The sequence below is a fragment of the Debaryomyces hansenii genome, assembly GCF_000006445.2.
Source record: "Debaryomyces hansenii CBS767 chromosome G complete sequence".
In the NCBI taxonomy this organism is placed as follows: domain Eukaryota; kingdom Fungi; phylum Ascomycota; class Pichiomycetes; order Serinales; family Debaryomycetaceae; genus Debaryomyces; species Debaryomyces hansenii.
The window spans coordinates 1,619,692-1,641,622 of NC_006049.2; the positions used below are offsets into that span (position 1 = coordinate 1,619,692).

At 35.6% G+C, this 21,931-nt stretch overlaps 12 protein-coding genes and 1 non-coding gene across 13 annotated transcripts; 5 read left to right on the top strand and 8 right to left on the bottom strand. All coding sequences in view use genetic code 12, as the record gives it.

The window, feature by feature from the left end:
- Window positions 1–681: 681 nt before the first annotated feature.
- On the bottom strand, window positions 682–1,227 carry DEHA2G19976g (DEHA2G19976p; the record flags this gene model as incomplete). The annotated part of the gene is made up of 1 exon (XM_462412.1): window positions 682–1,227. The coding sequence occupies one exon, from the start codon at window positions 1,225–1,227 to the stop codon at window positions 682–684; it is 546 nt and encodes a 181-aa protein (XP_462412.2).
- A 348-nt stretch (window positions 1,228–1,575) lies between these two features.
- Window positions 1,576–2,358, bottom strand: DEHA2G19998g (DEHA2G19998p; the record flags this gene model as incomplete). The annotated part of the gene is made up of 1 exon (XM_462413.1): window positions 1,576–2,358. One exon carries the CDS (start codon window positions 2,356–2,358, stop codon window positions 1,576–1,578), a length of 783 nt encoding a protein of 260 aa, XP_462413.2.
- A 150-nt stretch (window positions 2,359–2,508) lies between these two features.
- Window positions 2,509–5,007, top strand: DEHA2G20020g (DEHA2G20020p; the record flags this gene model as incomplete). The annotated part of the gene is made up of 1 exon (XM_002770627.1): window positions 2,509–5,007. One exon carries the CDS (start codon window positions 2,509–2,511, stop codon window positions 5,005–5,007), a length of 2,499 nt encoding a protein of 832 aa, XP_002770673.1.
- A 55-nt stretch (window positions 5,008–5,062) lies between these two features.
- On the bottom strand, window positions 5,063–5,944 carry DEHA2G20042g (DEHA2G20042p; the record flags this gene model as incomplete). Its single annotated transcript, XM_002770628.1, has 1 exon — window positions 5,063–5,944. The coding sequence occupies one exon, from the start codon at window positions 5,942–5,944 to the stop codon at window positions 5,063–5,065; it is 882 nt and encodes a 293-aa protein (XP_002770674.1).
- A 107-nt stretch (window positions 5,945–6,051) lies between these two features.
- Window positions 6,052–7,077, bottom strand: DEHA2G20064g (DEHA2G20064p; the record flags this gene model as incomplete). The annotated part of the gene is made up of 1 exon (XM_002770629.1): window positions 6,052–7,077. One exon carries the CDS (start codon window positions 7,075–7,077, stop codon window positions 6,052–6,054), a length of 1,026 nt encoding a protein of 341 aa, XP_002770675.1.
- Window positions 7,078–7,239: 162 nt separating this feature from the next.
- Window positions 7,240–7,575, top strand: DEHA2G20086g (DEHA2G20086p; the record flags this gene model as incomplete). The annotated part of the gene is made up of 1 exon (XM_002770630.1): window positions 7,240–7,575. One exon carries the CDS (start codon window positions 7,240–7,242, stop codon window positions 7,573–7,575), a length of 336 nt encoding a protein of 111 aa, XP_002770676.1.
- Window positions 7,576–7,702: 127 nt separating this feature from the next.
- Window positions 7,703–11,635, bottom strand: DEHA2G20108g (DEHA2G20108p; the record flags this gene model as incomplete). Its single annotated transcript, XM_462417.1, has 1 exon — window positions 7,703–11,635. The coding sequence occupies one exon, from the start codon at window positions 11,633–11,635 to the stop codon at window positions 7,703–7,705; it is 3,933 nt and encodes a 1,310-aa protein (XP_462417.2).
- Window positions 11,636–12,355: 720 nt separating this feature from the next.
- Window positions 12,356–14,125, bottom strand: DEHA2G20130g (DEHA2G20130p; the record flags this gene model as incomplete). The annotated part of the gene is made up of 1 exon (XM_462418.1): window positions 12,356–14,125. One exon carries the CDS (start codon window positions 14,123–14,125, stop codon window positions 12,356–12,358), a length of 1,770 nt encoding a protein of 589 aa, XP_462418.2.
- Window positions 14,126–14,342: 217 nt separating this feature from the next.
- Window positions 14,343–15,113, bottom strand: DEHA2G20152g (DEHA2G20152p; the record flags this gene model as incomplete). Its single annotated transcript, XM_462419.1, has 1 exon — window positions 14,343–15,113. One exon carries the CDS (start codon window positions 15,111–15,113, stop codon window positions 14,343–14,345), a length of 771 nt encoding a protein of 256 aa, XP_462419.1.
- Window positions 15,114–15,922: 809 nt separating this feature from the next.
- On the top strand, window positions 15,923–16,014 carry DEHA2G20174r. Its single transcript is given in 2 exon segments — window positions 15,923–15,960; window positions 15,969–16,014. It is a non-coding gene; the product is annotated as a tRNA-Ser (tRNA).
- A 124-nt stretch (window positions 16,015–16,138) lies between these two features.
- Window positions 16,139–17,776, top strand: DEHA2G20196g (DEHA2G20196p; the record flags this gene model as incomplete). Its single annotated transcript, XM_462420.1, has 1 exon — window positions 16,139–17,776. One exon carries the CDS (start codon window positions 16,139–16,141, stop codon window positions 17,774–17,776), a length of 1,638 nt encoding a protein of 545 aa, XP_462420.2.
- Window positions 17,777–18,068: 292 nt separating this feature from the next.
- DEHA2G20218g (DEHA2G20218p) lies at window positions 18,069–21,542 on the top strand (the record flags this gene model as incomplete). The annotated part of the gene is made up of 1 exon (XM_462421.1): window positions 18,069–21,542. The coding sequence occupies one exon, from the start codon at window positions 18,069–18,071 to the stop codon at window positions 21,540–21,542; it is 3,474 nt and encodes a 1,157-aa protein (XP_462421.2).
- A 117-nt stretch (window positions 21,543–21,659) lies between these two features.
- On the bottom strand, window positions 21,660–21,908 carry DEHA2G20240g (DEHA2G20240p; the record flags this gene model as incomplete). Its single annotated transcript, XM_462422.1, has 1 exon — window positions 21,660–21,908. One exon carries the CDS (start codon window positions 21,906–21,908, stop codon window positions 21,660–21,662), a length of 249 nt encoding a protein of 82 aa, XP_462422.1.
- Window positions 21,909–21,931: the final 23 nt, after the last annotated feature.

A 21,931-nucleotide genomic window follows, 5' to 3' on the forward strand; every position in this document is an offset into this window, starting at 1 on the left:
GCGCATGATCCGACAAGAGAAATGACGAAACCATTGGCGGGGATCTGCCCGAATTGCCAAGTCTCGCATAGATCGCGTAGTTATTGGTGACAGGTTCCAGCGTAATAGATAAGTGATGGCGCACAACTAGGATAATAACTGCAGGGAATTATAAAGTCATTCAGCCTTGCGAGGGACCCTAGCGAGGTAAGGGTGCGTGAAGGGGACGAGTCTAGATCGTGAGTGAGATATTCGCTAAATAGGTATAGATTCGCGGGATCTTAGGGTGGAAAAGACCAAGGTCAGGGAGCGGAAATTGCGTTTCGCAGCCATTTTGGTTTATTGACCACAGGAGCAGATGTAGACATTGGGACAGCTATGATGTGAAGGAAGACGTCCTTTGTGCAATGGAAGTGAAAATAACGAAAGGTAATAGGATAAGTCGCCAAGGGAAATGTGAAGACTGGAGATACATGAATATGGCACAGTGAATAGAAGGGAAATAGGACCATATTGTGATCATAGTATTGTTTATACTATGGAATATGGTACAATCGAAAGATATAAAGAATTAAATAATCCTGGCAAGTGATGTTTGAGCTACAGATATATTGTTCTGTCATATTTACATTTCTCTACAAAAGATCCGCAATGAAGCAGCTGAATTCATGGTGTATACACATCGACCAATTGCTAGAAGTCTTAATTGGTTGTCTCGCACTTCTGTCTGACTAAATCGTAGATATGGTCACTTAAACGAGGTAAACCGGCACCATTGCACAACCTATACATGCTATTTGGCTCATACGAACCAGGAATAATTTTACCGTCTCCATTCACATGGACATATCCAAATATGTTGTCGACCTCAGGAACGCGGCTATAGCTTGGAATTTCCCTAAAGTCATATATGGGCATATACGAATTGGCAAACGTGCCTGCCTCAACGATGAAAGCAAAGTCGTTGTGGACATTCAGGGCAATATTTGAGTGGAGTACTGATAAAAACTCGTCATTATCATCAAAGTTTGTTGTGCTAATCTTTTCGTTTTTACTGTAGCCTAGGGGTAAAGCATTTTCCTTTGGAGATAACGATACCTTAAATTTGCTGTCAGCGATGGGATGGATAAATATTTGATCGTTATTGACATCTTTGGTATAAAATCTGTGCCATTGAAGGGTTCGAGATGCCACAGGCATTTGTGTTAGACGAATTCCATACGCTGCTCTATTGATTGTTCTTAGCATATTGTAGCTACTTTAAGTAATGAATCCTCTTAACTAGAACTTTTACATTTTTCAATAACGACCAGTTTAAAACATATGTGCAGGATATATATATATATATATGGATATATCATATGAATCTACTACCTTAGTACTATAGGCTACTGTGTCAAGAGATAATCAATTAGACTACCAATCTTTAAAGCATAATGTGATAATTCGGGATAATTGAAATAGATGGTGTGATAACGATCCAAAATCGAAAATGAATCTAAAAACCATCTAATTAGCCAAAAATACAGTACTACACCTAAACTACAGTCCCAAGTAGTCTCCATTGTATAATAAGTCTATATGATATACTATATATCAACCTAACATGCTTCTCTTTCTTCCTCTTAATCTTACGTCGTCTAATTTCTTCAACACTTCTACTAATTTCTTTTGGCCCTGTTTGCCAAATTCTTTATGCTTATGGACATCCTCGTATCCTTGTAACAACCATTGGTTATACTCCTTAGCATATACAGAATGCGTACTGGTTATTGCTCTCTCTAAAACATATAGATCAACGGCTCTATCTTCTGCTAATCCCGAGTATGATGACAATCCAAAGTCGATTAATACTGGCTCATCATCATTCAATAATATATTCGACGAAGTCAAATCTCCGTGTATCATTTCGTGTAAGTGTAGTTTTCCAATAAGTTGCCCCACCTTGAAGCACATCTTCTCAACAGACTCGCTTGTACAATCTTGGTTGTTCCTTTCAAGATACCATAACCAGTTCTTGAAAGAGCTCACGTCTCCATTAGGTAAGCTGTATCCTATGTATTCCATCCAAATTATGCCGTTATTGTAATCTGCCAGAATTATTCTTGGGGAATTTATATTCAACTTGTTTAACTTATACATGAACTTTACTTCCCCCACAGTACGAGATTTGGTAATACTGCTGTCTACCTTAGGGTGTCTATATGGTTTGGATGGTCTATATTTGATGACGTATTTTCCACGGTTTTGTAAATATGGTTCATTAGCATATGGATGGACATCAGTATAGAACACTAACGCTTCTGCTCCTTGGGATATAACTGTTAATGGGATATTTGGTAAGCACTCTTGTGCTTTCTTCACTATATGATCCGTCATAGCACGCCGTCCCCCACTTGTAGTACGTATATTTCCTTTGAAAATCGTACGAAAATTTTAGTAATTTCAATCTCAGTGAGAATTACATATTCTCAATCATTTCTCCTTACACAGATATTGAAAGGTCCCACTAAAAACGAGAAATATACGATGGATTCATCTGATTTAGCGTATATAATACCACCCTATTTACTAAGCACATGCTTGGGTTCTAAACTACAGAAAATAATTTCTTCCAAGGATCCACAATTGAGTCTTTCCAATGTGATATCTACGAAGTCTTTTAGTTACTCTAAGAAGTACAACGATAAAAAGATTCCCAAGTACCAATATTCATCGGATCCAATTGTAAACCAATTAATCAAAGAAAAATTAGTGTATAAATTGTCCATTATTGGAGTGTTAGGATCAAACCCCATGGAGAACCCGATTGATGACGCATATCTTTTTGAGTTATTTGAAATGTTTAAGCATAGATTATTGCATGATGATAATGTTGATAATAGAAACGATGATACAGGATACGAATCTACTTCAAAATCAAGAAAATCTGTTTTCGATTCATCAACAGTTGGTGAAACCAATTTTTTGTTCTCTTCAAATAAACGATTGAGCAAAGATTATACCAATTTCCCCAACAACACTTTGAGGCACTTATTGTTGACTTCAAAATTTGATACTTACCATCAATATAGAGTTCCACCTAGCTTTGTGAAGTTTAGTGACGGTCAATTCTTTAACTACCCTTTACCGTTAACATGGTCTCCGCTAGTACCTAACAATTATTTGCGTTATTTGCAAGATGATTTGAATTTGAAGATAAGCAGTGATGATGGATACTCAACTATCTCGTTATCAACTCTCTCCACTAATGATCTGTTGTCAATTGATAGTGTGAATGAATTAATCCCTAAGAAAAAATACTACAATTTTATTTGTGATAAGCCGGTTTCTCCTGCAATTGGAGTATTTTATTATGAGATGGAAGTGAATCAAGAATGTACGGAATCCACAAACTTCTTACCTATTTTACAAACCAATGACTCCTCGATTTCATCGAATATAGTTATGAATATATGCATGGGTTTTACCAGGCAATGTGTGAACTACGAATCTACCTCAGGATCAGCTGGGTCGACAGAAAAGGATTATTTGAATTTAGATAATGTAAAGGATGATATTTTAATCAATGACGAAAATTCTCTTCTTAATTCCCTGCTAAATGAAGACGTCCGAGAAATGATTTGCTGTCAACCCGGAGAATTTAGAGGAAGTTTTGCAGTTAACTTTGAAGATCTGTCATTTTATAACTCCATTAAAATTTCAGAAGCAACTAGTAGACATGCAGCCTTAAGCATGAATAGAAGATTATCATCTTTGAATAGACAGAATGCAGATGATGATAATGGTAAGATTGATATGGGAATTCCGTTTGATACTTACATGACCAACGAAACGCCAGCTAAGAAATCATACAAAACCGATGTGATAGGTTGTGGAATCAACTTCATTAACAAATCTGTATTCTTCACATTGAATGGGGTTTTGGTGAAGACAATTTCTAATGATGACTTAGCATCCAAACAAATGTTAAACGATCATGTAAATTTATTTGCTGACTATAACCAAGACGATAACAGTGCAATCTGCCCCATCGTTGGTTTTAAGGTTCAAGATTTGAAAGAGAAAAATGCCAAATTTGATCCCACAACTTTAAAAATTAAGACAAATCTAGGATTCAAGGAGTTCAAATTCAATATTGAAAATTACGTTACTGAATTTCGTAACGAAAATCAAAAGTTTATGTACTTATCCTTACTTGATAAAATTCAAAACATAAAGTCTTCCAACATTGAAATAGATCACATCGAAAAGTCATTGTTGAATATCGATGATGATTCTAAATTCGTCAACAAATTAATTAAAGGATATCTCAATCATGAAGGATATTTAGAAACATTTAATTCTTTCAGCTCGGATTTAAATAGTTTATCTACTGAAGTCAGCGCAAAGCAGAATTTAGATGAAGAAGCTGATTCGATAGTCTTAAAGAAATCTCACGCTCTAAACAGACAAATTATCAAAAACTACATTTTAAAGAACCAATTTGATCTTGCACTTAAGTTTATAGTTATGAATTATGCGGATCTATTTGCCCTTGATAAAGGCAAAGATATAATATTTGAAGTCAAAAAATTTCAATTTGTCTATCTCTTGAAAAAATACCTTGAGGTGAAATTAAATCTAAATAATTACGAATTTGAATTCGAGTTTAATAATAGTGAAAGTGAACAGGAATTATTTAATAAGGCATATGAATATGGAAAATTATTACAAGAGGAATATCAAAGTGATGGCGAGAAATTAAGATCAATTCAAGAAATATCATCGGCGTTTATTGTTAATAGTCAAGAATCTTTGAGGAATTTACCTAAGGTTGATAATTTGCTTTCTAATTATACGAAAGGCTTATCGTATCTATCAAATGAAATCAACAATAAGATATTAGATCATTTAGGATTGAATAAAAGCTCAAATTTGGAACAAATATTCAATCATGTGGATGATAGGATTAATAACTTGAGTTTAAAATATAACGACGAAAAATTTATGCTAGTAAATCTTGAAAGAGATCATATGGATATATAAACTTGAAAGCAGGTCTATTCATTTATATAGATATATAGAAATAATTTCAACACTTTTACTTCTTCTGTTTCTTAAGAAGTGGCTGGTCAACATCCTCCTCCCCAGTATCTTTACTTATCTTCTTTTCATCGTCCTTACTACTGTAAATAAATTTATTTAAATTACTATCGTTAACTTCAAAGGGAACCTTTAAATCTGCCAAGGTATCAAATCTGTGAATATCATACATCTTCAAGCTCCATCCACCTTTTTCTAGAATATCCATGTTAAGAAAGTCGTCGCTTTTGAAATCAAATAGAATGTTAAAGTATGATTCCAATAATTCATCAACATATTCTTTTACACTGTATTTTATTTTCGTATCAGGCCTAACTGGATCAACAACGTAGTACATGAAACTCTCATCGCTGAAAAATGGCGGAACTAAATATTTATTAATTTTGCATAGTAAAGACAAAATTAAACTTGCTGTTGCAGGCCCAACACCTTTTAACTCACAGATTTTCTTGAATGTCGATCTGATGTTAGATTTATATTGCTTTCTTCTCTCTTCTGAATCATCTTTCCAAAAATCCTCAGCATTCTTGATCTCTTTAATATAATCAAGAAACATAGTAAACCCTGCTTTTGTTATTTCTTCCACTTGATCCGGAGGGTTTGATTTGATTAATTTAGGCAAAGAGGGCCTAAATACACCTTTTGCAAGTTTCCAATCCATCAACAATATCAATTCGTCTTTAGTTAGCCAGCAATTGCTTTTCTTTTCGAATCGTTGACGTAATATGCTTGGTAGTTCATCTGTTCTCCATTTGTCGAGTTCAGCCAAAGTCAACTTATCATTATTGTATTTTTTAACAGATTGATCAGATATGGACTCTGTTATCTTATCGTAAAGTAGCTCATTGGCCTCTAGTACGTGCTCTACATTTCGTGACATGATTTAAGTGAAAAGATTACTTGATAAATGTAAGTGAATTTTTACTAGTTGCGCATTTATGCTATACTAATTTCTATTAATACGGTCTATATATACAAGTACCTATTTTAGTTGGTATTGACAACCGATACAGGTTTATTGCTCTTTGACAGAGTCTTATAGCCAAATCTCTTATTAGGCGTGAAACTAATAGGAATCATCAAGTCCAAGATTATATTTTGAATCAAGGAATAAACCTGCGAGCTTAGCCAATACAAAGTCAACGCAACAGGAGCATTCAACGAAATAGCCATCATGAATACAACGGACATCCTCGCTACACTGGACATCGAGTCTGTTAATGTAGGTCTTCCTAACCTTTTTCTAGTGAATCTCAGCAATTCCAACGTCTTAAAGGTCCACTCTACATTACATAACGATATCACACCAAGTATCAAAGGAAAAATATGCATGGGGTCAAGAGTAGTAAGGTCAGTAAACCAGAATAATCCTTCGGTGTATAAGCTGGAGTCCAATGGTTTGTTTGCCAAACTGTCCCAAGATGACCAACCACTCAAATCTCTCATTGTCCACGACATACAGACCCACAACGGAATTTGGAATGCTGGTAGAATAATGTTCTTCCACAACTGAACATCGTGTTTCTTGAATAATGCCTTTTGTCTTTTTCTAGTCTCTTTCGTTGCAAGCAAAAGAATTTCTTCATACTTCATAGTTGCCACGGGAGATTGCAAATTCACAACATTTTCTATACTCTGGTCCTTGGTTCCCACCCCCTGAATATTCCCCAACGACTTCTCTGCCTTTTGTTTAGCTGACTGCACTTTCTTCGCAAGATTCAATTTCAATACTGGATTCATAGCACTTATTATCGGCCTCAACTCTGTCTGCTTCTGAATACGCTTCCTTTGCATAATAGCCAATGGTAAAGTCCATACCGACCTTAAAGCAAATGTAGTTACCGGTATCAAGGCCCACCAGGGGATACCCGAATAGGCATGTACTGATTGTAATGAATCAGTCAATGTAGAAATAATAGCATGGGGATCTACCGAAAAATGTCTAACCTGATTTCTTTTATAGAAATTTCTTGAAGCCTGTAACCCTAACGGTAGCCTGGCCTTTATAAACATCCTCCCGGTTTTCAGTGGTAGGTGGTGAAGTTCTTCAATCTCTTCCAGTTCTAATAGTTTTAAAAAAAATCCATCATGTGATCAAAGTTGGTCCAAATTTCAAAATGAATGTTTAAGTAGAGAAGTGACATAATTGATTAAACAAGAGTCATATAGATTAAAATGTCAGCAAGAAGTGAAAGAGCATGTATGTTATGTGGGATAATTCAACCATTCAGAAAGTTTGTTGATTTTGGATGTCCAAACTGTGAGAGTGTGTTACATTTCCAAGATAATGAAGATAATCAAGTTCAAGATTGCACATCACCGTCGTTCGAAGGTTTGGTGGCATTAGGAGATGAAACAAAAAGTCCTGGGGGCGAGAGGCTCAGAATTGATTCATTTGTCGCTGGATTATATGCTGTCAAAATAAATGGTAAATTACCACCTCATATTATTGGTGATTTGGCCGATCAGAATATTAGTTATAGACCTAGAGATGGAAGTGCTGAAGATTAAGTTCTTCTACTACATCGAAAAATCCATAAATTGCTTACTTGTACTATATGTTAATATATTTTAGTTCTTTTGATTATATATGTTTCCAATTAAATAGTTAAAATATATAAAGTTCACTATTTTAAATCTAAAGCCCATTAGACATTAATTGACTAAGAATCTTCGCACTCTCGATCAATTTGCTTACTGTGTTAGCTTTATCCCATATACTTCTGTCAGCCCAAATAATATCCATAAATCTGGCCATGGCGACCTCCAAGTTTTCAATATTATAATTTTCTGTTAGCTCAGGCAATATCTGGTTGAAAAAGGTATCCGCCTCATCAGGGATAATTACTTCCTTCGATAAATCTACGAGTAATTCTTCTTCAGGTTCAGATTCCTCTTCCGGCTCCGATTGTTCTTTTGTTTGATTATCAGACACTTGAGATAGTTCTCCATTTTCCATTTCATTTTGATCAAGAGAAGTAGGATGCACATGTTTATCATCCACATTTGTATTATTGTCCTGTGTTTGAAGACTATCACCATCTGGAATAATTTCCGTGTGAGTACTTCCATCCAAAATTTGTTTGTTATCAGCCGTGTCCACATCCATAGGAACAGGTTCGGTAGAGCCATTTTCATTGTCTCCGCCATTCAAGTTAGTTAAATTCTGAATATTTTCAAGCTGCTTTTTCCTAAACTCAGCTTCTAGCTTTTGATGCTCCTTGAGAATACTCGCTTGTTTCTCTACTTCTCTACTTCTCATTTCTTTACATGCCTTAACAAATTCTGGATTGCAAAAATCATCGATACCAAATTGAGCATTAGTCAACATTTCGTTTGCTTTCAATATTCTTTCTCTATCACCAGAAGTTATTGAATCTCTGACAATCATCCTAATGTCTTTTAAAAATTGCTTAGGTTCAGAGTAATAACCATTCCAAAGTCTTTCTTCTACGATATCTAAATCCATGTTATAATAATACTTTCCCGTCGAAATTTCCTTGATCATATTTTCCTTATCTGGATCTTCAGATCTAGCATACAAAACTTCATAGTTGTTCAACGGATTTTGCAAGATGGTAGGCTCGAATAAGTGGTATAGTAAAGCTTCATCCACAACTGGTTTTCTGAAGCGCTTATAGCGATTTTTGAATAAGTCCATTAATCCTGCTAACTTAATTTTCAAAATGTTCTTTAGTTTGGTATCATCATACTCAATTTGTTTTAGTTTCTTCTTAGTAAGAACGTCAGAATTTTCGTTTTTGGCGGAAGGAACAACTTTCAATGCCTTCAACTTTCTCTTTGGTCTATTCTCTAAATCATTGACAAATTCATATGGCTTCATTAATAATGTGTTTTTCAATGCGTCGAAATATTTTAATCTTTCCTTAGTTGAAGGGTTATTCAATGTTACATTATTTGCAGAATGATTGAACCCAAATATTGATCTAATTTCTGGGTCTAATTCATCCATATTTGTTTCAGAAACTGCCAACAACAAAACCTTTTCGTTACTCTTAAGGGACCTCAATAATCCAGTCAATGTCGCTTGAGCAGTAAACGGAACCACCTTAAACCAAATATCAATATTAGGAATGAATACTATAGACGGTTGATGTCTTCTAGCCTCAATGAACGCTTGAACAATACTCAGTTCCGGAGTTCTAGTTGGATCTCCAAACATGTTGCCCATATCAAGAGATTGTACTTGAAAACCCTCCAAGTAATTTAATATAGCGGCACTAATATATTGCTGGCCACTTCCTTGATTTCCACAAATTAACAAATGCGGCTTGCAAATACGTGAATTCTCTAAGTTCTTCAATAATTCTTGTTTCGAAAACCCTCCATCGCTATCTTTAATAGTAGGATCTAAATACATGGCCTCGTCTAGAGTGGTAAGCTTTTTCTTATTTCCCACTGAAATTGAATTAGGAAGTAAATCATTTAGTTTATCGGTGATTTCTGCGAGTGGAATTTCTAGGAGAGGTTTCAAATGATTTGGTAATGGTGCAGAGCCCGAAGAAGTTGATCTAGCACTTGAAGGAACAATCTTTTCGATTGCTTGCATAAAATCTTTCGCAACAACTTTAATCTTAGAAGGATCTACTTGTAATTTATCATTTGTCTTATAAATTTGAGGATACTTTCTTTGAATACTGTTCAAGGCTGCTTCCGTACAAAGGGCTCGTAAATCGGCACCACCATATCCCTTCGTTAGATCGGCGACTTTATTCGTGAATTCCTCGGGTAAGGCTGGAGACCATTTTCTGGTATGAATTTGTAAAATTTCTTTTCTTGCGTTTATATCTGGCAACGGAAAGTAAAATTCCCTGTCAAATCTCCCTGGTCTTCTCAAGGCTGGGTCAACCGAATCTGGTCGATTGGTGGCACCAATGACAATAACTTGACCTCTGTTGTCCATTCCATCCATTAAGGCTAACAAAGTAGAAACAATACTTGCGTGTATTTGTTCTTGTTTAGAAGATCTCACAGGTGCTAAACCATCAATTTCGTCAAAGAATATAATTGCCGGTTGCTGATTCTTAGCCTCTTCAAACAACAATCTTAACTGTCTTTCTGCTTCTCCTACCCATTTACTTAAACAATCTGCCCCCTTTCTCATGAAAAAAGTAATCTTTTGTTGAGCAGTGGAACAACTAGCTGCCAATGCCCTAGCCATTAACGTTTTACCAGTTCCTGGAGGACCATGAAAGAGCACACCTCTTGGAGGAGTTATGCCAAAGTTTTGATACAATTCTGGATAGAGTAAAGGTAATGCGACCATTTCTTTCAATTGGTTGATGTAATTATCTAAACCACCTACTACAGAAAAGTCAATATTCATATCCACGCCCAAAGGATCAGTATCACTCAAATTATTTTTCTTTTTATCCTTTGAGTCAGATGAACCACCAGTAATCAATTGCGTACCATTATTTGTATTATTATTTATAGGCTTGCCGATCTTCTTCGATACAGTAGCATCCCCATTAATAGGGGCTATTTCATCTTCAGAGGAATCTGAATCACTCACATTCTGCCCAATTGCTGTTAAATTATTGTCATTTGTCATACCAGGAATTGAAATCCCACCAGGAGGTATATTAGTACCAAATAATGAAATTACATCGCTTCCACCGAAAGGACCAGCCGTTGGAAAGAGAATTTTCCTATATTCGTTTCTAATATTTGTTGGCTTGCGACCCCTTCCCCTAGAAAATGGAGGAATTATAGGACCAGCATTATATGAATCACCATGAGCTTCGTTTGTCATTGGAGGTGGTATTGTATAGTCCACTTTGTTGTCCCTTTCTCGTAATTTATGTTTCATTGGAGTGTTATTTGGAGACGAATCATATAATTCATCAATTTCCTTTTGAATGCTATCCTCCTCCTCAACAGAATCATTTGGCTCGTTTTCTTCGTTCAGAGCCAATTTAGCTGAGCGGCCCCGTCTTCTAGGTTCTACCGACTTTGATCTTGAACGAAGTCTTCTACCTCTTCTGGGACGTTTGGTATACTTATAATCGTTATCCTCGTCATCTTCCGAAGCTATAAAGTTTTTCTCTTGCAATTTTTCTAGAAAATCGTCTGATGCTTCACTAGCTGAATCATGAAAATCAGATTCATCAGATACCTGGGTTCTTCTGGGTTTCCTCCGTCTCCGAGGTATATTGTCTTCGTCGTCATCATATTCATCCTCAACATATTCCTCTTCATTATCTTCCTTCACTTCTTCTGATACCGATGATGCGTCTTCGTCCTCCACCTCGTCACCAGGTACGTCATTCTCTTCTTCTTCATTTGTGAACTTGTATCTAGTTCTCGTTATTGATTTCCCCGCAACATCTTCGCCACCGGCAGCACTTTCATCGTTTTCTTCGTTGAGCACATCATATTTTTCTTCTTCCTTATCTTCTTCATCGTCCTCATTATACGAAATAACTCGTCTCGGTCTCTTTGACTCAACTCCATCGCCATTTTCATCATATTCATCTATCATTTCATCATGCGATGCATCAAAATCCATAGGAATATTCCTATTGTGTCTATTCCTTTTTCCAGCCATCTGAGCCGAAAATTTAGTAGGATCGTAATTAAAGCTAACAACAAATATCTTGGAAACTGAGTATCGAAAGAATTCTTGAACCAACCAATTATTTTATAAAATCCGGGTCAAATCGTGCAACCAAATATATTTTTTCCAAACAACTAATCAACGATTGATGTTAGAGCGTGTCGGTTAACTGTATATGATAATATCCAATTGATTGTTTAGAACTAAATATCGTAAGAATTGTATACGGTGGTTTCATTTGTTAGTTCGCGTCACGGGTTACATAACCGGAAAATTTTCCATAATTACGGCCAAATCACTACATAGACAACAACCAACAATTTTCAATCAACAATATAAAGAGGTATTAGATGGTGGAGAATCGTTTGTATGGTTGATTGAAAGCTGATTGGTGCCGTCTTAAGCGTTTTTTTAAAAAAAATCACTTTTGTAAATAGAACTAAGAACTCGAATGAAAAATTGTTATCTATTTAATTAATCTATCCGCATAATTTGCAGCCATTTCTGAAATGTACTTGACGTGATGTTTAACTATGACCAGATAGATATACTTAGGTCTTCATCGTAGAAGAAACCGAGAAGGTATCAAATTCGTAAAAAGGAAACTTATATACAGGATATTAATATTTATGGTCCATTTACATAGTATGTAGTGAAAATCTATGTTGTTGGCTATACAATGTGCTATATACAAGTAGTCTTACGTAGGGATCAATTGGATGATCTCATTGGGACCCTCTGAATCGGAATTTTATGTTTCTTTGAATTTGCACCTTCACCGTAGGTCAAATCTGAACCAATGGTGGTGAAATGAGAAGTTCTGTTTTGAGGGGAAACCGCCAATCTGTCGAGTATTTTGGATGAAAGATTGGGTATTATTGGATTGATTAATATTGAGCAGATTCTGGAAGTTTCAGCGGCCATAAAAACATAGTAGTTCTGGATAAGTTTGTGGATTTCCTTGTCATCATCGCTCACGGTGTCAGATTTGAGAGACTTCGTATAAAGCCAGGGCTGGCCTAGCTGGAAGAGCTGGTTAGCTTTCTCTAGAGGAGCCCACCATTTCTGGATTGTTCTCATCTGGTCAAAGGAGGACATGCTCATATCCATTGATGTGTAGAGGTTGTTAAGAATTTCAGACAACTCGTTTTTCAAAGCAATAATCTGTTTAGATTCATTCGTCTTCTCATTGTTGAGACAGTGGTCTCTTATTAAAACGTCTATATTGTCAAACTCGCCTGCTTGGAAAGACTTAACACTTTCCAAGATATTAAATGCATTACCTCCACAACGCGTAATTAAATTAGCATACTTTCCGATGAGATTTTCTCTGGTTAAGTAGAAATACTGTTCATTGTAGTTACAATCAGACTCAATGTTCGAATACTCCGTCAAAAAGAATCTCAACGCGTCCTCGCCGTAATAATCGAGGGTTTCGAGAGGGTCAACAACGTTCCCTAAACTTTTACTCATCTTAAAACCATCACATAGCCAGTGAGAATGCACCACAACCTGGCGTGGCATATCGATTCCAGCAGCCATCAAGAATATAGGCCAGTAAATACAATGAAACCGTATGATGTCCTTGCCGATGATGTGAGTAGCAGGCCACATATTACTGGGTTCGGTTTGGTACTTCTCGTTCACAATTGGAAATTTTTCAGGAAAGCCACAAGCCGTTATGTAATTAAGCAAAGCATCGAACCAGACATATATTTTCTGACTACTGTCACCAGGTACTTCAATCCCCCATGTTAATCTAGAAGAAGGTCTGGAAACTGATAAGTCAGTTAACTTGTTTTCTGTTAACTCTCTAAGTAATTCGGTATACTTAGATTTTGGCTTAATAAAATCAGGATTTGACTCAAGAAATGCAATTAACCTATCTTGGAAATGAGATAGTCTAAAGAAGTAATTGGTTTCTTCTTGGTATACGACTTCGTTTTTAGTTTCTTTGGAAATCATTTTCTTTTCACCAGTTGTAGGGTCCACCATCTCTTCAATTTGAGTTGCAGGGTAAAACGTCTCATCACTAACGGCATACCAGCCACTATGTGAACCTTGATATAGGAACCCTTTTTCTTCCATTACGCTCCAGAAATATTGAACTGTTTTGACGTGATCTTCATCGGTAGTTCTTATAAATCTATCATATGCAATATTAACTTTTTGGCCTAAGTTCTTGAAATTTGTAGACACCTGATCAGTTAAGTCCTTAGGAGTCATGCCTAGTTTCTCGGCTGCTGTTTGTATCTTTAAGCCATGTTCATCTGTACCTGTAAGAAAAAATGACAGCTTATTTGGGTCTAATTTTTCCCAACGATTCCTTGTATCACATAATAACATAGAATACAAATGGCCTAAGTGTGGACGAGCATTTACATAAAAGATAGGTGAGGTGATATAGAATGGCTTGGTGGCAGAACTATTCAACCTCTTAGTCATAAAGCTATATAATGGTTTCATAAATCTTCGTGTCATTTCTATTCAAATATTTATTCAGGAACATACATTAAGTTGATATCAAGCAATATTTTTCAGATCGATTATCAAAAATGATCCGAGAAGAATTTGAGATCTCCCAGAATTATGAATCCTATCACAATTTACACACTACACTATACGAACATATAGCAGATACTCTTTAAGCTATAAATAAATAATATACAATGTTTTATAAAGAAAAAGCTTGGGAATATTAAAGGTCGGTCTTTTCAACGAATATGGCCATTAATGCAAAAACAGTGTAAAACATAGCTAATGGATAGGCAATTAAAGGCCTGACATTGTGCAATTTTAGAACAGCAACAAAGAAACCAGATGCCGAGTATGTACACCAGAATACGGCAAAAGCACTAAATATATAGCCCAATAAATTATCCAAGGAGACAAACACACCTATAACACTTACAATCACCAAAGGCAATAAACAATAACCAATAACTGAAGCGGATCTAATCAAATCAATCGTAACGTCATCGCTCATTAATTTGAACAAATAGTGTAAACTAATTATACCAAATAACCCGACCCCATAAATATATCCAAACTGTACCTTTCCTGCTAATAGCAACAAGGTACCGAATAACAATACAAAAATAATAGGGCCTGCCAAATCAGAGTCTGCCATTATGTCTGATGTAATGTTTCTATTCATTGGGTTCAAGACAGCCAATGTCTTCATTTTGATATGTTGGAAGTTTATTCCGACTTCCTCCAATAATGGAGGTTCATTATGATACCCCGAAGTTCCGAATGCTGCCACTAAACCTGGTGTTAATTCACCTGCTCCCATAACTCCACTGACGTCGATGTTTGCTCCAAATCCAGAATCCATAGCTCCCATCGATGGTGCTGAACCTCCCATCATATTATCACCTCCTGTTTGTTGTCCATAGGTGTTGGAGTAATTGGATTGGTAAAATTGCATATTCTGGGGGTTATTCACCTGCTGTTGATAATACGCCATGTCTAATGTTCTTCAATAAAAAACTCCGTGCTCTATGTCTTTGCTACCTTCGCAAAATTACTAATTTATATAAAAATTAACTCCACGTATAAAATAGTCTATAACCTTTTAAATTGACGGTACAAGTCTACTTTTCGCTAAAGAAACCTGTAGATATAGTCTACAATAGTACCTGTTCTGTTTTCAACTGAATCGCAGTGAAATATATGGTCGTGTAAAATACTACTAGCAGTCAAAATTCGAGCCCAAAATAGCTTCAACAACATATTTATAATAAAAACGAATAAAAATAATAATATAACATGGCAATTGATAAGTTTTATAACAACCCCAAATAAATACATAGTTGGGTATTATTTTGAAAAAGTCAATAGGGATATTACTTGCTACAACTCTCGTTTCTTTTGGGTTCTACAATTTATGCAAAATACTAGGTCTACTCGTTCATTTGTGGCGCATATTGAAATCTGCACGGGTGGATGAAATAGGACATGATTAACTCATTATTGATCGAAAGGTAGACCCGAAACTAACGTAAAAGTGTGTAGTTCTATCTGTAATCAGTTCCTAATATTCTTGTAAGGGGATTAGGTATGGATATGATAATTATTATAACTAGCATATAATATGAGTAAAATGTTGATAATTAACTTAATACTCTCTATTTAGTTTCAGATTCCCTTGATCTCCTGTTTCTAAAATTTTTTAGCCATTCTTCCGTTTACTTGTAGTTTTGAAATTATGGATAATTACAATAGGTATACTGGTATAACGTATATGTAGAAATATACCAATATTTTGTCATATTAGTTACAGTGGCCGAGTGGTTAAGGCGACGCCCTGCTATCAGCAGTTTAGGCGTTGGGTTTTACCTGCGCAGGTTCGAATCCTGTCTGTGACGCCATTTATTTTTTTTGTTAGTATCACGGAGTGAAAATTGAGCACAGATTGAGAATCATCAATAAACGATACTATCAATACTCTTTTACGAGTTAAATTGCATATAATAAGTATAATCATAAGCAATGTCTCAATCTCTAATTGTCTTTGAGCCATCAGGTAAAATTAATTACCTGTTTAATAATAAAATAAGTGGGTTTAATGAACATATTGCAAGTATCGTCAATGAGACGTACAACGAATTAGAAACAAATTTTTTCACAACAAGCTCCAATCAGAAAAGATTCTATAGCTATAAGAGGGATAGAAGATATGCTTCTTTATTCTTTGATATTGTGACAACTGTGGATAGTGAAAAGATCAAACAAACTTTGATAGGGATATTAAAAACATACACTAAGATCACCGAAGATCACGACGAAGACGATGAAGAAACAGAAAGGAAAGTCAAAAAGTTGATAGATTATCAATTTAATCAGTTGATGAAATATAAACAGACGGAAAAGCCTGCGACAAAGGGTATTGAGACACCATTATCAACCGTGTCTAGTAATAGTGGTACGAGTACCCCAAACAAACAGAAGACAGGAGCCAGCACCAAAAAGATGAGAAAATGGGACGGAGATCAGATGGTTGAAAATAGCGGAGACTCCCAGGTATTGGATTTTTCTAATAAAAACGAATCCAGTAATAGCGATAATAGGGTTTATAACGACCAGCTTAAGGTTGACCCAACGGCATTTAGCAAGGATAACGATTTAGTTCTAGTGCAAGAATTGAACGATATTTTGGCTGATGATGATGATGATGAGGAGGAAGAAGAATCCGCTAACACTAAATCAGGAGGCTTTTTTGGTAAAGTCACTTCCTACTTTGGTTCGTCGATTAACATAGACGAGGTTTCAAAGAAATTCCTCGATCAATTAATAACCAAAAACATTGCTCCCCCAACTGCCAAAATAATTCTCGACAAGATCAAAAACAAACTTGGTAACAAACAGGGAGTCACAATCGCTATGTATAAACAAACTATGGTTGAAGAATTAACCAAGATTTTGACCCCTAATGTGTCTACAGATTTATTGTATGAAATTAAAGATCGTTCTTCATCAGGAAAACCTTATGTTATATCGGTTGTGGGTGTCAATGGTGTTGGTAAGTCTACTAATTTGGCCAAGTTGGCGTACTGGTTCTTGCAGAATAATTTGAATGTTTTGATCTGTGCCTGTGATACATTTAGATCGGGTGCCGTCGAACAATTGAAAGTGCACGTCAATAATCTACAAAAATTGAATAATTCTTCGTCCTCTGAATCTAAGATCGATATCTTTGAAAAGGGGTACGGTGGGGGTGATCACGTCGTCGCAACTGCTAAGCTGGCAATTCAGCACGCCTCAACCGAACACTATGACATCGTGTTAATTGATACTGCTGGTAGAACTCATTCCAATGCCAAATTAATGACTCCATTGAAAAAGTTTGGTGATGCCGCTAACCCAGATAAAATTATCATGGTGGGTGAAGCTTTGGTTGGTACCGACTCAGTTGAGCAAGCAATAAATTTTAATAATGCATTCGGTAATAGGCGTAACTTGGATTTCTTCATTATATCCAAGATCGATACCGTGGGTGACTTGGTAGGTACAATGATTAATATGGTTATGGCTACAAAGGTACCAATCTTGTTCGTTGGTACTGGTCAAACTTATACTGACATTAAGAGATTAAGTGTTAAAACTGTAGTCGATATGTTAATGAACTAAATCATCATATCTGCTCCTTTATTTGTTCCTTCTTTGGGACCTAATTTAGCATATATATATAGCGATGTTAAAGTGTATTGTCAATTAGAGGCTTATAATTACTAGTAAATTTTGTTAGCGAATAAATGCGCAATGCGACTAATCCTTTGACAGAGATAATCCAACTATTTGACAACTCAGCGGTAGATAATCTTTAATTTGATACAGTTAGTTGTATATCATTTCAATGCTAAGCATAGTTTGAGTTAAGTGTATTTTGATAATAAATTTAGAGGCTGACTTATTTATAGAAATGAGACTTCGTTCTAAGAGAAAGGATTCAAACTCATCAGATATACCAGTTACTCAAGGCGGATCAAATTATCACTTAAATCTTAAAATAAATGCTGATAGAGCAGCAGATTTGGTACCGAAGGTTGATGCCGACAACATCAATGAATCGGGTTCAGCTACACCTTCTTCAACATCGAGTAAAAAGAATGTAAATCCAGTTCTAGTGGCTGTGCTTAATAATGTGAAAAAGAAAACGAAGAGAAGGGTGAACACAAGTCAACCATCTTGGGATGCAGCATTACAATTCCCATTGAAATCGAATGATTACTCTCAGGTCTTTAGTTTGACGGTATGGGATAAACATAAAAGATACAAGAACTACCTTGGAGAATTGAGATTGAATTTGAACGATATTTTCTTCACGGATGGGAAATTTCAGTCGAAATCTGATCTTAAGTGGTACAAGTTATATTCTAATAAAGAATATCATAGTTTTGTCACTGGATCATTGTTATTATCGTTTGAATTGGAAGTAAAAGGGATAAGACAAAAGAAGTCCAGAAAGACGAAAGAGCAGATACAAACCCCTTCGCAAACACCGGTACCTGAGTCTGCTTCAGAAATTGAGACCTTCAATGCTGTTAGTAGCTCTCCTGGGATTGTTGTCAACGTGGTACCTCCTTCAAGAAAAGCGAGTGGGAATTTGCATAAGAAAGTGGATTCTCTAAGTATTTCAGATACAGAAACAGGGATGCTGTCAACTATAGAAGAAAATAAAGAGAAATTATTCACAGATTGGAGGAAACTGTTGATATACTCCGATCCTGATCAAAATATTACAAAGCCCGATGAGCAAGGATTTTATTCTGATACTGGGGAAGTGCTTAGTTTGCTGGCGGACTTATCCGATATTGATTCTATCAGTTCTACGGCAGTATCAAACCCGGATGCCAGGGAATCGGCAGATATGCAACAAAGTCCTGTCTCATCATTGCAAAAGCAAACTTTTTTGACTGTTGGAGCAGACGATGTTAGTTCCTTATCTGATGGATCTGTATTTTCGAGTGATAGTGCTTTGAATTATGATAGTGATGCATTGTCAAATGATAAACCCCTGAATTTAGGTAGTGAAGCGTCTAGATCAAAAAGAGGTTTTGGATTAAAGAGATTAAGGAAAAAGAAGGAAAAAGAGCAATTTAATTTGAGCAAGAGGGCTGTCTTAGGTGTTTTATTTCTCGAAATTGTGTCCTGTTCTGACTTACCTCCAAATAAGAGCTTTAATCGTGCAACTTTTGATATGGACCCATTCGTAGTGATAACATTCGGGAAAAAGACCTTCAGAAGTAGCTGGAAACGTCATACATTGAATCCAATATTTAATGAACGATTAGCGTTTGAAATTTTACCACATGAGAGTAATTTTAACATTCAATTTTTTGTCTTAGATAAGGATCAATTTTCTTACAATGACAATGTTGCCAATATCTCTTTAAGAATGAAGGACGTTACGAATATGGCAACCGCACCTCCTGCTACAACATATGAGAACAAGCATCTGTCTCCTTCTTCATTTTCATTATTGCCTAATGCTCTGGATACTGCACTTTCAACAGGAGAAAATGATTCACAAAATTCGAGTATTAGGATACTTGATGATGATAATATGGTACATTCAGTTCGAAAGAAAAAATTCACTAATAGGAGAAAAGTTACCGTTCTGCATACTGATACTTCTAGATTTAAGACCATGAACTTAACATTGGATTTGCATAAATCTAAGAATATTGGAAAGTACAATCCTACATTGAAGGTACGTGTTAGGTTTGAGCCATATGAGAGTTTAAGAAGACAATTCTGGAGTATATTATTAGAACAATATGAATTGAATGAATCTGAGGATAAATATGACTTTATTGAGTTAATTTCATTTTTGGATACATTAGGCTGCGAGAATAGTGATCAGATTGTTAGTAACTTTTTTGATAAGTATAAAAAACTGGCTTGGGGAGGTGATTTATTATCAATCAGTGAAATTGTCGATGCACTTGAAGATCATGTCAAATTTTCGACTGGTATTGATGATAAACTTTTTGATATTGAAAAATGTCCGTTATGTTGTCAGAAACGGTTATCTAAGAAGCAAGACTGTGATATAATTACGCATGTAGCAATTTGTGCTTCAAAAGATTGGAGTATTGTTAATAAGTTATTAGTTTCATCTTATGTTACTCCACAAATTGCTACTAAAAGATGGTTCACAAAGGTTCTAATCAAGTTAACCTATGGAAAGTATACATTAGGCAGTAATTCAGCTAATATCTTGGTTCAAGATAGAACCACAGGTATCATTTTGGAAGAGAAAATGGGAATTTATGTTCGGTTAGGAATAAGATTATTATACAAAGGTTTTGATAAAGCCAAGTCGAGAAGAATTAGACAAGTATTGAAAAAATTAAGTGTTAAGCAAGGCATCAAATTTGATTCTCCGCAACTGAAAAATGATATTGAGTCTTTCGTTAAATTTCATAAATTGGACTTATCACAGTGTCTCGAGCCCAATTTAGAGAAGTATGCAACTTTCAATGAGTTTTTCTATAGAAAGTTGAAGCCAGAAGCTAGGCCGAACGAATCTCCCGGTGATAATAGAGTTGTTGTATCACCTGCTGATTGTCGTTGTACCGCTTTTGCAACTGTTAAACAAGCTACCGAAGTTTGGGTTAAGGGACGAAACTTTACGATAGCCAAACTTTTTAACGGTAATTTCAATAATTTACAAGAGACCGATCTTTTCAAGGCTGAATGTTGTTCGTTAGGTATTTTTAGATTGGCTCCACAAGATTATCACAGATTTCATTCGCCTGTAGATGGCGTTATTAAAAATATTAAATACATTGATGGGGAATATTATACAGTTAACCCCATGGCTATTAGATCAGAATTAGATGTATTTGGAGAAAACGTGCGTGCCATCATTCCTATAGAAACCAAGGAATTTGGTACTGTTATTATGGTTGCTGTTGGTGCAATGATGGTAGGATCGATTGTTCTTACAAAAGGTGAAAATGATGTAGTCAAAAGAGGTGATGAAATTGGTTACTTTAAATTTGGCGGCTCAACTATTTTGTTGTTATTTAACAATAAAATGTTTAAATTTGATTCCGATTTGGTTAATAATTCCAATACATCGGTAGAAACATTGATTCGCATGGGTGAGAGTATCGGCCATGCACCAGAGATTGAAGAGTACAAGAGAGATCATATCGATTTTGGAGCTCAATCCAAGGATTTCAAGTTGAATTTAATCAGAGCCCTTACTGGTGGCGACTTAAGCAATTCCAAGGAGTTAAGTAATTGGGAAAGTGCCCATACGAATATTGAAGATTTGGTAGATGTTGTAAAAGAGGACAACATTATCGAAAACGAAGAAGAGGATGATGAATTAGATGAAGAAGGTCTGTTCTATAGTAACGAAAGCGATGCATACGATTTATAATGCATATATAAATCAATTTAAATTAACAATACATATATTGCTTAACTAAACCCTTGTATAAAATTTACATTTTGATCCCATAACTTTTTTACCCCTGTAATTCATTTACAAAACTATTTACATATCATACCTCTGTTCAGAAAATACTCCTACAGGCGAGTAGAATTTGTCTTCATTAATTCCACTTGCTTCTTCCAATACGCGTACGTGCCACCCTAAATACTCAATATTGTGTTTAATATTCCGGATTTCATCGTATTTTCTCTGTACGAACTTTGGTTCCAAAATAAACTTCGTAACTAGTGGTGGTAAAACCAAGCCACTTAATAATCCAATTGTTGCAGGTGATTTAATAACTAAAGACATTGTTGATTGTATATTGATTTCGA